General features: G+C 51.0%; 3 protein-coding genes across 3 annotated transcripts; 1 reads left to right on the top strand and 2 right to left on the bottom strand.

Moving 5' to 3' along the window:
- Nucleotides 1-1201: 1201 nt before the first annotated feature.
- Nucleotides 1202-2074, bottom strand: A1O3_02791 (serine/threonine protein kinase; the record flags this gene model as incomplete). Its single annotated transcript, XM_007732931.1, has 2 exons — nucleotides 1202-1723; nucleotides 1802-2074. 2 exons carry the CDS (start codon nucleotides 2072-2074, stop codon nucleotides 1202-1204), a joined length of 795 nt encoding a protein of 264 aa, XP_007731121.1.
- A 4436-nt stretch (nucleotides 2075-6510) lies between these two features.
- Nucleotides 6511-9354, top strand: A1O3_02790 (uncharacterized protein; the record flags this gene model as incomplete). The annotated part of the gene is made up of 1 exon (XM_007732930.1): nucleotides 6511-9354. The coding sequence occupies one exon, from the start codon at nucleotides 6511-6513 to the stop codon at nucleotides 9352-9354; it is 2844 nt and encodes a 947-aa protein (XP_007731120.1).
- Nucleotides 9355-9902: 548 nt separating this feature from the next.
- A1O3_02789 (uncharacterized protein) lies at nucleotides 9903-11488 on the bottom strand (the record flags this gene model as incomplete). The annotated part of the gene is made up of 3 exons (XM_007732929.1): nucleotides 9903-10987; nucleotides 11157-11327; nucleotides 11440-11488. 3 exons carry the CDS (start codon nucleotides 11486-11488, stop codon nucleotides 9903-9905), a joined length of 1305 nt encoding a protein of 434 aa, XP_007731119.1.
- Between the last annotated feature and the right edge of the window lie 1892 nt (nucleotides 11489-13380).

Below are 13380 nucleotides of genomic sequence, written 5' to 3'. Positions count from 1 at the left end.
AAGAGCAAGCTCGGGGATGATCATCCTGACACATTTTCATCCGAAAGACTTCTTGCTTACCTCTATCAAAAAAGTAAGGAGCCATCGCCAACGTCTGAGGTGTCACACCCACCACCGCATTCCAAACTTGCATTCCTGTCACGATTTCGCCAAAAGCGAGATAAGTAGTGCAGTTAAGATAGTGATATCTTTCCATTCCATCTATCCACGGGCAAACCTCCACTCTGTAGTCAGCCCGCGGTCTGTTGACTATTCTCAATGTCGGTAAAATGGCGGCCTAAACCTGCTGCGGCGAGCCGACCGCAGCCATCCCTCGCCGCTTTGACGGAGCCTATATGTTGGACCTGCGCCCGCCTTCCCGGGCTGGTCGAAGTCATTTCCTCTCGTTATTCTGTTGCTATTACACGACGCGGTATCAATAAGACCGTTCTCGCTTTCTCCCACATCTCCTTCCCCTAGGGCTCCGCTCTGCCACCTAATAGCAAAAATCTCGCAAGCACGCTGTCACGCCGATCTAGGTGGACTGAGACCTTCCTGACGTCGATAACCAGAACCGATTCCCATCACTGGCCAGCCCGTGCTTATCCTTGATTCCCCCAATACTCGCGTCCAGAACGAGTCTATGGGGACCGTTCGAGCCCATTTCCTGGCACCTCCTGACGAGAGACGGAAGCGCGCGCGAACTCCAAGAGTAAACGAGGTATACTCGGCAGAATTGGCCTACGTCGAATTCTGCGTTACTACAATCGATAGCACGGACGCGGCTTACGGGCTGATGACACATCGACCTAGGCTTACGTCCAAGAAAGAGAGGATAAAAGAGGTGTGTCGGCAGCACAAGTCGGAGGAAGAGGGAAGGATAGGGCAACCAAGGAGTTTTCTCGTTGACTGTCATTAACTACTCGGCTTAGGCAGCTTTCAATTCCCACCACGCTGGGTCTTAAGCAGAGTTAGACCGTGAGAGAAAAGAGGCAAGAAATGGAAAGAGCTACGGCTGGATGCAGTATAGCTAGCAAGCAGCGAGACAGCTTCACGCCGGAATCAGGAGTTGTGGTCGATAAGAACAGCGCAAGTGATTTTGTGCAAGTATATTGCTTTTTGCATCCAGTGTTGCGCTGATCTCCTGGATCATTGTGTACCATGTAGCCCGAGCCAACTAATTCCTTTTAAGTCTTCGACAGACCGTGTCTTTGGCCATCGCTCAGGGTCTATCTTCGCTGGGTTGCAACCGCCACTTTGGCTGGCATTGCACGGTCATCATTCTCCACCAGCTTATGATGTACCGTGACTTGGTGGTAGACTGCCTGAGCAGTTCAATCCTCTCGACAGCCTCACGTATAGACTTAAATTTCCCATGCCAACAATCAAGCATTATGGCTCCCATGGGCAGATCGGCCACATCCGGAAATTGATTGCTTTCGTATAGACGCTCGACGCGCTCTTGTGCGTTTTTCATTCCCTTTAACTCATAATGTGGGGGGTTGCCGGTCACAATTTCGTAGATTGCACAGCCCAGGGCAAAGATATCGGTCTGCACCGTGGCGCGGGGCGTTGATGGCTTGTAGCTAAACCACTTATACGAGGAAGTCGGCCCTTTCCCATCAATGCTGCAGCCTTCGAAGTCGATGAGTTTTAAATCACCGTGAGCGATGATCATATTTCGACATCCCACATCAGCCTGGATAATATTGTAGTTATGTAGGTATTGTAACCCCGTAGCCGCCTGTTTAATTCAGCGATATTTTGTGCGTAAAGGAATAGAACGAGCACTCGTTTACTTAGAGAGTCGATCTCGAAGTACTTGTCCGCGCTCGAGGATAATAGAACTATTATCTAGAGCGCCTAGAAATTTCGCAATATTAGGATAGCAGCCTAGGCGTTCATAAACTTCTCGTTCGGCACGAATCTCGGCATTATTGTCGCTCTTATATCTTTTCACCACTCGTCGCGTATCGAGGGCGTATATATTGCCTGATTTTCTAACGTCGATACGATCTAGTCGCTCGATAGTAGAAGTTGACGGAAGGCTACGATTATTCACGTATGTCTTCAGTAGCGTGAATGTATAGTACATGATGAGATGGAAAAACAAGAGAGATTCGGGAGCGGTCGTTTATTTACAGGCCTACTTTAGACCAATGATGTTTTATCCCTGATATTACGTGGCTCAAATGACAGATTACATTTAACGTTGACTTTGAATGATACAGTAGCTAAACTCCACCGTTTGCGTCCTAAACGTATTGAACAGCCATTCTCGAGCTGCAACGAGACGATTCTCCCTGGATGTTCAATTACTGGCGGTCCTTCTCTGGAGTTGATGTCTCGAAGGAGTGATTGGCTATCCAGTAACATCAACCTATTGAGGGCGTGAGCTGATAGTATTCGACGAGGCGTAGACAAACCCACGACGTCTTGCTTCGCAATTACCACTGACACTGCTGAATCGCGGCAATACGAGCATCGACTTCTTAGCTAGTAAGAAAGAATCACATCACGTGATTCATCATGCACGAACGCGCTTCCTTCGCAGCGTTTTCCTTTAGCCCTTAAGGCGGGATATCTTTTACATAGCAGCTTCCGCTCCTTGTGCTTGTCTGGGCGTTGGAGGCACTCGTCATATTCCTTGTCTGCGATGCCAAAGGTACACATGATTTCGAGCGCGGGTAGTAGAGAGTAAATATAGACGCCGAAACGAAAAAGGTGTTTGCTATAATCTCTCAAAGGATTCACCCCCTAGCTATTTATCCTTGAAAAGTGCCTTGGGGGAGTAGTTCCATGTTTTGACTCTGGAAAGATATCTAGGCATTTTGCAATTCCCTACTCGTGAACCACATTCCTCGAGACCTAATGTCAAGGACCCAACCCAGAAGAGGGAAATCTGACCCCCCGGGGACCATCCGGAAAAGGAAGGTATGACGGACCAAGGAAAGAAGGGACACGGGGTGCACGTGATCATGCTAAATGATCAGTCGTGCTCAGTGGAGCTCGGACTGAGCAGCACTGGGCAGCCCTGCGTGGTCATGCAAGGTGATCAGTCGTGATCGGTAGTGATCAGGCTGAGCATCACTGAGCAGGACGAAGCATCATGAATCTCCTACGTCTATATAGTTGTGGGCTTCACCCACCTTTCATAGTTCTCCTTTCGTAGTCAACTTCGTTCACAAACTAGGTGATACACTTCATCAATAGTTTTCGTTCTGAATACAGACACCCTTGCTCTAGCATACGCATCGAAACATCTTCTTCCGCTTATCAGTACCTTCACTCGAACACGTGACTCCTTGAGGAACCATTCGTGACACCTAACATCGATGGATCCAATCCTCGAAGTATTGGATCGTGTCAGTCAGACACGAAATGCAACACGGTAGAGGCCATCGGATGCACCCCTCATATTAGTTTATTGCAGGATGCAGTGGATTACCTTATTCCTATTAGTACGGATACATAAACCATTATCGCGGCGTACTTCTGCTTGGCTCTACGCGGTCGCTGACTATCCCGGCGACCGTAGAGAGCGTATAGAAGACGGACGATCTAAGCACTATTTTAAATCTGGTCGTCATAGGAGGGTGTCTCGTAGGGGGCTGGGAAGAGCAGCCTCGCGAGCTCCTGACGCTCGGAAAATGCAAATGTAGCAGGAGTAGGACCAACAGCCTCCTCTTGTCCGGTGTATTGATTCTCCAAACAGGTCGAACCCAACGTCTGGAAATATTCGGCTCTGACCGATTGTAGTTCGTCGGTCTCTTCTTTCGTCAATATCTTCTTGTAAGTGCGGAATAGCTTATCATGCTCAGAAAGTCGAGTTCGTAATTCGGGAGTCCCCTAGGCTAGCTTTCTCGCCTTAGAGAGAGTAACAAAATCGCGCCGAATTGCCTTTATACTTTGGAGCCATCCTTCTCTAGCTGCCTAGATCTCTGGTTTCGAGTTAAGCTGGCGTCGTTGAGCCGAGGTCAGGCTGGTAGGCGCATTCGGGTCGCGCGTAGAGAAACGTGGCCAAGGAGCCGCATGGAGCGTTCGTCCGAAGGTTTCTCTAGAATAGCAGCAACGATGTCGACGTCCACTACATCATTCTGGTAGTGACGCTGGTAGATTCCATCATGGGTATGGCCTATAACCTGATTACGTACACTAGAAGGGGTAGTTTCTGATATGGTTAATCTTATACGTAGAAAGAAGGGACGGAAGCGGTCTTACTGTTTATAGCGGCTGCGGCGGTACGACGAAGCATCTTGAATTCAAACGGCTCTTTCATTCCAAATGCCCGTCCGAGTCGTCGGTTCCAGGTGGCTATCTAATTGTATTGACTTGCTTGATTAGGAGACGTTGCAATCTTACCTATCGAGTTTCGGACGCTTCGGCGAAGGACAGGAGCAAATCTCCAGTCTAGTGCCCATTCGATCGGGATAGATTCAAGGTGACTGGGGATTTTGATGTTCCATAAATCCATTGGATCACGGATCCAAGGGCTTGCGAAGGCTGAATCGCGGAATGTATAACCAAGGATGAATTTGACGAGGCAGAAGCATAGTGTGTCACGACGTTCGGTAAACTTAATCACAGGCCTGACCTAGTTAGCAGATATTGTTCAGGGCCTACGTAATATGCATAGTGACTGAGGTGAGAACTCACGGATTACCTCTATTTCGTTTCCCTTTAAGGAGACGAAGCCGAATATGCATACCCAATTTCACGCCTCGGGGCGGGTGGTCCGGGTCACGCATAGCGTACAGCTGGATGTCTCTATATTGTACGGCATCATTGCGACCATAGTAGCAACTAGATTCCACCACAGTCTCCGCGCGTACGGTCGTAGAGCCACAAAATATAGTAAGCGTCCAATGCTGAATTCGGTCTCGCTCGAGAGGATAGGGATTATCGTTAATAACCTAAAAGAAATGGGCAAGACTAAAGATGTCGTCGGAATCCATATTCTGTCGGAACCGACCCTCCTTACTAAGTTCATACTCGTTAATAAGCTTATCTATAATAAACTGATTCGTAAATATCAAGTTAGTATATAACGCTTATCGGGGAGTCCAGGACTTATACATTCTTCATATCTATCTTGATAATATAATCAACCGGATTAGACGTGTGCTGAAGTACGGCCATCCTCTATATTCTGGCAAAGATAAAAAGTGACGAGGCTTTCGTACGAGAGGACTGCTCGCAGTTATATTCAAGAAAGGCTCTAGTGACTTGGTAGGTTAAGTGTTTTCGGCATACTTCGACAGGATCAGAGGAGGAGAAGTGCCCGGTCTCGCGGTAAACGTGTTCACAGAATCTATAGGGAAATCAGTTAGCTAAGGTAAGGCTAATGTGATACACTTGCTGCGGTAGAAGGAAAGCCTGACCTAGTCCAACGTCTCCATGTAGATGCAATGCCGTTTAGGGTGCTGTCCTCATACGCCGGCGGGCAGATGTCAGTTCCAGAGTCCAGATGGCCGACCACCGCGGCGAACGATTTCTTCGGCCTTGAGTTTTTCCTTGAGCTTCGTGCTGCGCAGCGGCTGCGGGTGATTGCCATAGTAGAGAGTTAAACGAGCGCCGTCGCAGAGGGCTAGAGATTAGGTGAAGATAGAGGGACATGATGAACAGAGGGTAAATCGTCGAAGGATAGGGAACGGCTTTATATAATAAATGGAAAGATAGGAGAAACTCGGTCGAGGGATGTAGCTGGCATAGTGCGAGGGGCAAGCGGAGGTGTATAGAAAAAAACATTGACATTACGACGAAACCACAGGGCTACGTGAGATCGGGGTGTTGAAGGGCCACGCGTGCGGGTGTAGAGGAGGCCAAAAGCGGCGCCTACGACCGCTGTTTTCGGCGGCCATTTCACCGACATGTTGAGATACTCCGTACTCTGTAGGCTCTCAACACTAGTACTGACCCCATTCCTTACTGCGGACGAAGTACCCCGTACAGAGAGAGTACTTGACTCTGTCTTAAGGTATTCAATACGGCAAAGGAGAAACTCGCCATCGACAACCGGTACATTCCTTTTAGTAGGATCATTGGCGGAGGAGTGCGGATCGAGAGTCGTCGGCTATACGTTTGGTGAAACAGGTAGTCTGAAGCTCGAGAAGTGCAGTGTCGGGTATAGACCTCATTGTAAACGGAGCACGGGGACAAGGTTAGCAAGTGAGCAGCTGGAGGTGTCTGGTCAGTCAGTATTGTTATTGTAAGGGTTGTGGGAGTTTGGAGGAGCATGCCCAATGTAAAATGGTCAAGACCCGCGACTCGGCCAGGCACGCACGTCACACAGTCGCACACGCGTCGCGGTCCCCGAATTTCAGAGAGCCGCATCCCGCCCACGCACTGTGACGCGGAACAACAACTTACATAGTTCCATACACTTGTTCTCGAAACATGCCTGCCGTCTTGCTGCTTCTATCCCAAAGGCGCCTTTTTGCATTTGCACTCGTCTGAGCAATTGTCTACCCCGACCATTGGCGATCCCCTTGTCATGCCACCAAGCCCCTCGTGTCTGCGGCGGCCGAGTCTATGGCTGATTCACGGTTGACTCGCGTCAGCGGTACCTTGACCTCCCTCTTCGAAAGCCTTGTGCCACCTTCCACCCTCGATCAAGACGATACCGACACAGAATCTCGCATTGACCGCGCCATCCAAAATGCAAAAGCCACCATCTACCAGGCGGACGGCCGGCTGCCGCCAGATACAAATCAAGCCCAAGACCTGATCAAGAGAAAGTTGTTACGAGAGAACGCATCTCCAGAGAAAGCCGCCCGGTTCAGCAATCTCTACTCGCGACTCCTTGCCATTCCAATCCTAAATCAGAAATGGGCGATCCTCTACCTACTCTACAAGTTGTCGGAGCCGGCCCTCCCAGAGCTGCGCCCACGCAACCCGTTGACAGATTCAGACCAATTCGCAAACATTCCGCGTCGGCAGGAACCATCTCTAGATAAGTCGCTTACTTCTGAAGATCAAGAAGACGGCCGCGTGTACCCACCCCAGGCTCCGCACAATCGGATTCATGGGTTTCCGTCCAAAGTAAGGCCTGAACAGATTCATCGAGATGGAGTCTCCCAGGGAGAGGAAGAGGAGAACGAAAGTGCCGTCAAGGCTCCGGAGCAGGTTGCTACAGAGCCAATCCGACCAAAACAACAGCCCCCAGCCCCTGGACCTTCTGAGTGGGATCTGCTACGAGATCTTCCATTCAACCTGCAGGGGGTATCTTCTGCACATCTTGAGTTCACCGCTACTACCACTGTTAAACTTCCCCCAACTCTCCCGGTGCCTATGCTGTCTGTGCTTCATGCACTTTCTGAACCCTGCTTGCTCTATCGAGGTCTAGCGGATTACGCTGAAGCTCAAGACGGCGGTCTTATCGATCAAAGCCTGCGTTCTGCTATCAATGACGAGTTACGGTCGTATTTGAACCTGGTCGCTTCTTTGGAAAGTGAAATCAGACAGGCCCTGGCTGTCCTCGACTGTACCCACGATCCAAAAGCTACCCGTACGACTGGCGTCACCCTTAAACGGTGTCTTATTTGGACCAGAGATGCCACAATGGGGTTGCGGCTGATGAAGTTAATCGTGGAGGAGTCAAAGCAGAAGCGAGGTGGCCAAATGATCTCTCTCATTCACGGCCTGTCATCCTCACATGGCGATCCGTTCGTGGCCTCCTTTGCCGAAAGGCTCCTCACTCGTATCGCACGACCTTTCTACGAGATGTTGAGGCACTGGATTTACGATGGTGAACTGATCGATCCCTTTCATGAATTCTTCATCACAGAACCAGACCCCAACTCTCAACCGGCGATAGACCATCGGCATGTGGCGACATCTGTCTGGGAGGAAAAATACAAGATTGACTCCAGTCTAGTCCCCTCCATCATCTCCTCAGAGTTTGCCCGGAAGGTTTTCCTCATTGGTAAGTCTCTTAACTTCATCCGCCATAACTGCGGCGACTCCGACTGGGTCATACAATATTCGAAGTCGAACTCAAAGTCTTTGGACTATGCCAATACGGCAAGTCTGTCTCTGTCGATTGATGTTGCCTACCGGACGACCATGTCGCGTTTAACGCACCTCATGTCGACAAAATTTGGGCTATTCACGCACCTGGCTGCTATTAAGAAGTATATGCTTCTGGCTCAGGGAGATTTCTTTGAACTCCTCATCGAGTCTCTGGCGCAACATCTTGATCGTCCTGTCAACTCGATGTATCGTCATAATCTAACGTCGCAGCTAGAACATGCTATCCGACACTCTAATGCCCAGTATGATGATCCTGAGGTACTGAGGCGACTGGATGCCCGTATGCTGGAGCTTTCCACCGGTGAGATCGGATGGGACTGCTTCACCCTGGAATACAAGATTAGTGCACCTTGCGATGTTGTTATCACTCAGTGGGCCAACACTCAATACCTCAAAATCTTTAACCTGCTTTGGAGGATCAAGAGAGTTGAGTTTTCTCTCAATTCGACGTGCAAACGTTGCATGACAGGCGGCCGAGGCGTGCTGGCGGCAGTCAGTGACAAGTTGGGAAATGACTGGAAGCGCTCCAGGTGCGTGGTTGCAGAAATGGTACATTTTGTCAATCAACTGCAATACTACCTTCTATTTGAAGTGATCGAAGCAAGTTGGGAGAAGCTGCAAGAGGCCCTTCATAAGCCAGAGGCTACGCTTGATGATCTGATCGAAGCTCACACCACTTATCTCAACAATATTACGAAGAAAGGTCTCATCGGTCAGCAAAGACATCCGGTCACTGGCCAGCAGGAAGATAGCCTGGTCGTCCAAGTCCATCACATTTTGAAATGCATGCTCGGCTACCGTGAAGTCATCGATTCGCTGTACTCCTACAGTGTTGCCGAATACACCAGAAGGCAACAATTCAGTGCGAAGATCGAACAACGAACCGCGCAGGGAAGATGGGGCATCACTGAGAGGGATATTGTGGGCGATTCGAGAGCAAGCACACCAACTGCGACGGCAGGAAGGAGGCCGTTCAAAGGGGCACAGCTGCTGCCCGAAGACAGTGACTCTCCTGCGCCGCCAATCACAAACTTTGGCATAACGGACGATGAGACGCATCTCAATTCGTTGAGGTCAAGGCAGTTGAAGTTGTCTGCAGAATTCAGATCACGTCTCAGCATGTTATTGTATGATCTGGCTCACCAACCTGATGTCAATCTGCGGTTCTTGGGGGTGGTCATGAACTTCAACGAGTTCTACCAGCCTGTCAACGTTCGAAGACAACAAGCGAGACGTGCAAGAGAAAAGCGGGAATTGGAGAGAAGGACTCGTGAAGCCACCATATCTTCTGAGGGCAACATTTCGGCCGAAAGAGATCTGAATAGCTCAACGATGAAGAATTGATCAACAAGGCGTCAGCATGGGTCGCTACAACGCTTTAGCAGTCTTAGATCCATCCTCGAAATCGCCCGGCTTTTGGCGGATGCCCATGATTCACTAGAACAGGGTGCCAATACCAAGTATGAAAAACAATCCTCTGCTTGCTCTAGGGCAAATTTCTGCCTTCCAGGGCCCGTTATGTTCACCAGCTGCAACAATTGAATGCACCTCAAAGTTACTACCCATCGAGGAGGAGAGAAGCATTCAGCATAGCCACACGGTGTCCAATCATAGTATCCGGTAGTCACGCAAATCTACGGTCCGAACCTCGCATTGCAATGACCAAATTCAATGATTCAACACATCCCGACCGATAGGATACATTGTGTTCATATTCGTCAATTTGTTGGGAAAGTAAGAAGAGTGCGCAGCTCGGCTGAGCAAAACATATCAGTTTCCAGCCTAGCATTCTCTCAGATACGGATCGTGCTGTATCACAACCCTCCAGAGTCCCAGTCCAGTCACAGTCACAGCCACAGCCACAGCCAGGCAGGGTAGCTCGGATCCGTCGCTCATGCCACTGGCCTAATTTTGCCCTTGAACCTCAATTCGACAGCGTCCGGGTCAGTCTCTTCAAGCACGGCTCCTTCAGGAGCAGGAGGAGCCAGCTTCCAGCGCGTGGACTCGCCGATGCGCTCCGCGATCGGACGACACGGCCATTCACCGAGACGCCGGTCCCGAATAGATTGATGGATGCGCTCATTGGTCTGGGCCGGAACAAAACCTTGCGAGTTGGGAGTTCGCACTCCGGACTTAGCTGGCAAGATCCAATTGGCCACTGTCCAGAAGGTTCCTGGGACACTGTGGACGAGGTTGGAGACTCCCCAAGCAGTGCTGCTCGCCGCGGCGGGTTCGGGATACTCGACGGTTGGCCAAGGTGTCAGAGGTTGATGGGGCTTTGAGCCGGGGCCTCCCACTGCCGCCGGCCCAGAGAGCAGATATGACGACGCTGCACTCCCATCGATGTCGACAAAAGACAGAGTCTCGGTCTTATGACACTCGGCGACCATCCAACCTAGGGCGATGTCTGCCAGAGTAGAATCTTTGTCTCCGCCGCCGATGGCGTGGGTACCGCAGAACCACACCTGTTTGACATTCCCACCACCGGCTGCGGAGTCAGAACTGTCGATCCGGGAATCCCATAGCGTTGGAAGGAATGCTTCACGAGTCTCGTCGAGCGAGAGAGCGTGCAATCCATGCTTGACCCGGGGGGAGAGGGTGGTGTTGTAGAACTCAAACTCCTCGCCCCCGAACCCTGCGCCGTGGAAGCCGACCGTGTCCCAGACGCCGATGATTTCAACGCTGTCCTTGGCCCCCTCATGCAGTTCGCCACCGGCCAGTTGCTCTAGTTTCTGGATGTCGGGCTTGCTGCCTTTGTTCTCCTTGCGGTAGTATTCCTGATACACGGCTCCGAAGCGGTCCATGCCCTTCTTGGTCAGCAGGCCAAGGGTGGTGACCAGCCCTGCGACGGCTCGCGCTGTGTATGCGCCGCGCGAGTATCCGAAGAAATAAATCTGGTCGCCGGGATTAAAGTTATGCGCGAGGAAGCCGTACGCGGCCCGCACATCGGCAGACACTCCAGCACCATAGACTCCTACTCGTTGTTGGTAATCAGTCAAACAGTTCCAGTGACGATGATCAAGCGAGGAAATGACCGAGTCACTCTGCCAGACACTCGAGTCCAGGCAAGAGCATAGAAACAGGATTCTCCCCCCAGAGGGACATGCCAGACCAAGTTTGGAGAGAAACGAGAAATCTTTATTTACCTCCCGTCAACTTATCAGTCAGATTTCCAGTCCCCACGCCAGGCTGATAGTAAATAATCTGAGGGACCTTCTGCCCATCTCTGTCTCCGAACTGGCTCAGTGCTCGAGAAAAGCGCGTCACATTGGTGGGATAGCTGAATGCCTCACCACTGAGGGAGTTCTGCCAGGTGCCTAGGGGGTTGTACCTGTTAGCCCTACACAGTTGTGTACATATATCAATGACATGGATGGCCGAGCAGCAGCATCTTTTTGGTGGTCTCTTGGTCTTTTCCTCTTCACTCACCATCGCAGAGAACAATCAGACGCTTGGGCGTCGCTGTGGAGGGAGCCATTTGCTGTTGCTGCTGTGGCGAGGCTAGCTCGACTGTTCGGGCTAGGGAACGAAGACGAACAGGAAATGTTGGACTTCAAGTTGGAGCTGGAGTCTCGCGGTAGCGGACTGCGGCTCTCATAGATTCAAGATCGGAAGGGATAGCGGCGAGAAAGAGGTCGACCACCACCCCCGGTCATGCTGGGGCCACAGACGGCTTTCATATTCACGAAGGGCGAAAAGCCAACGACGAGGGGATCCTTGCAACTCCCAACTCAACTGGCTGCCCAGAGCCAGCCAGCCGCACCTCTGAAGCGAAGCCTCCTAAGCCTCCTGAGCCATGAACCTGGAACTCCAGGTCGCAGATCCCACCCTCAGTGTGAGTGAGCACATTCTCAGCAACGCCACTTGTCGAGCTACTCGCACCTGGCTGAGGTATACGAGAAAAGGCGTCGAGCTGGACGCGCCAAGGTTGTGCCGAACAGTCAACCGTAAGACATTATTGGTACAGGGATAGGGGTCCAGGCTCTCTCGCACGCGGGGCCCTAAGACATGAAGGCAGCAAATGAGCAGTCAGCCACTGGCAGTGAGTGGTTGAACCGAGAGAAGGCGTCCCATGGCAAACTCCGACCTTGGCTTCCTGAGGGGCTGCAGCAGCTGGAATACGAAAGATCGGTCTGGGGAAATCCCTGCCGTAGGGACAGAACTAGGACTGGATAAACATTGTACTTCCAGTACAGATTGAACTTCTTGCATGACTGGATAAACACTGTACGGAGTACCTCCAGTGATTGAAATTCTTACATAACTGGCCTGAGCCTAAGAACTTGAAGTCCGAAAGTCTGGCCGGGGTGTCAAGGGCTGAGGAGGCTTCAGAACACAAGAGGGGTCAGGGAAAGGGGGCCAGGCCAATAGCACACCCTCAAATCCATCCATCCCAGATGCAATATGCATCATGCGCCGTACCTCCTGCCTCCTGCATCCTGCCTCCTCCCTTCAATAATAGGCAAAAACTGACAGTTACGAATAGTTTACGGAGTATCGTACCGTAGTGTAGTGTAGTGTAGGGGTCAGGTCAGGTCAGGTTACAGAATAGGTCAGACGACATCGACATCCCAACCAAGCCAAGGCCATCCGACATCGACATGCAGCCAGCAACCATTCAAGCGTGCTTAGATGGATTTTTCGACGTCACTGAAGTTCATGGATCATCAGCAGGCAGCCCGTCACGGTTGCCGATCCGTTGGAAGGATGTTTCTTCTCGCGCCCAGCCTAACCAACTAACTCGCGAACAGGCAGGGTAGAGTCCTGATAGAATAGATAGGAATAACTTGTTTCGGAGAGAGAAAGGGATCCCATTGGATATCAAATAACCAGCGAGAGTAGGGCTGGATTGAGACTCCGCCAGGCCCAGAAGAAATTCAACCATCCACTTGATCTACTCCTATTCTCGGAAGATGCGAGAACTATTCATTTGATCTACTCTTATTCTCGGAAGATGCTGGGGGCATAGGCTAGAAATAAGCCTCAAACCCAGCACGCATCGCTGCCAAAGGGCCTAAGGCCCCATCAGAGGTTCGTCCTATAATGTCTCAATCGTCGCCCAGGTCATTTTGGAAAGTGATAGCATCCAACCTCGTATGAGCTGGTGTCGTTGTGGACTCTTTCGGCCAGCTGTCTTTACCTGTCGCTTGACTCGGTGAATCTGTTTCCGAGTGCGAGAGAGCTTCCGTGGAAGTCGATAACGGAAGCCGCCACCTTGTTTGCTCGCACTGGCGTTCATCCGAGCTTGGGATATAGACCGGTGGAAGGGCCCTGGTGATCGAGTGCGGCGAGAAAGTGAGCCCGCTTGAGTGCGACTGGAAGGATGGACTGCCGGTAGGGTTGGAGTCGTTATTAGCTGGTAGCGTCACA

Source organism: Capronia epimyces, assembly GCF_000585565.1.
Source record: "Capronia epimyces CBS 606.96 chromosome Unknown aczIQ-supercont1.2, whole genome shotgun sequence".
In the NCBI taxonomy this organism is placed as follows: domain Eukaryota; kingdom Fungi; phylum Ascomycota; class Eurotiomycetes; order Chaetothyriales; family Herpotrichiellaceae; genus Capronia; species Capronia epimyces.
The sequence above is the reverse complement of the archived record's forward strand: the minus strand, read 5'-3'. Positions and strand labels throughout refer to the sequence as shown.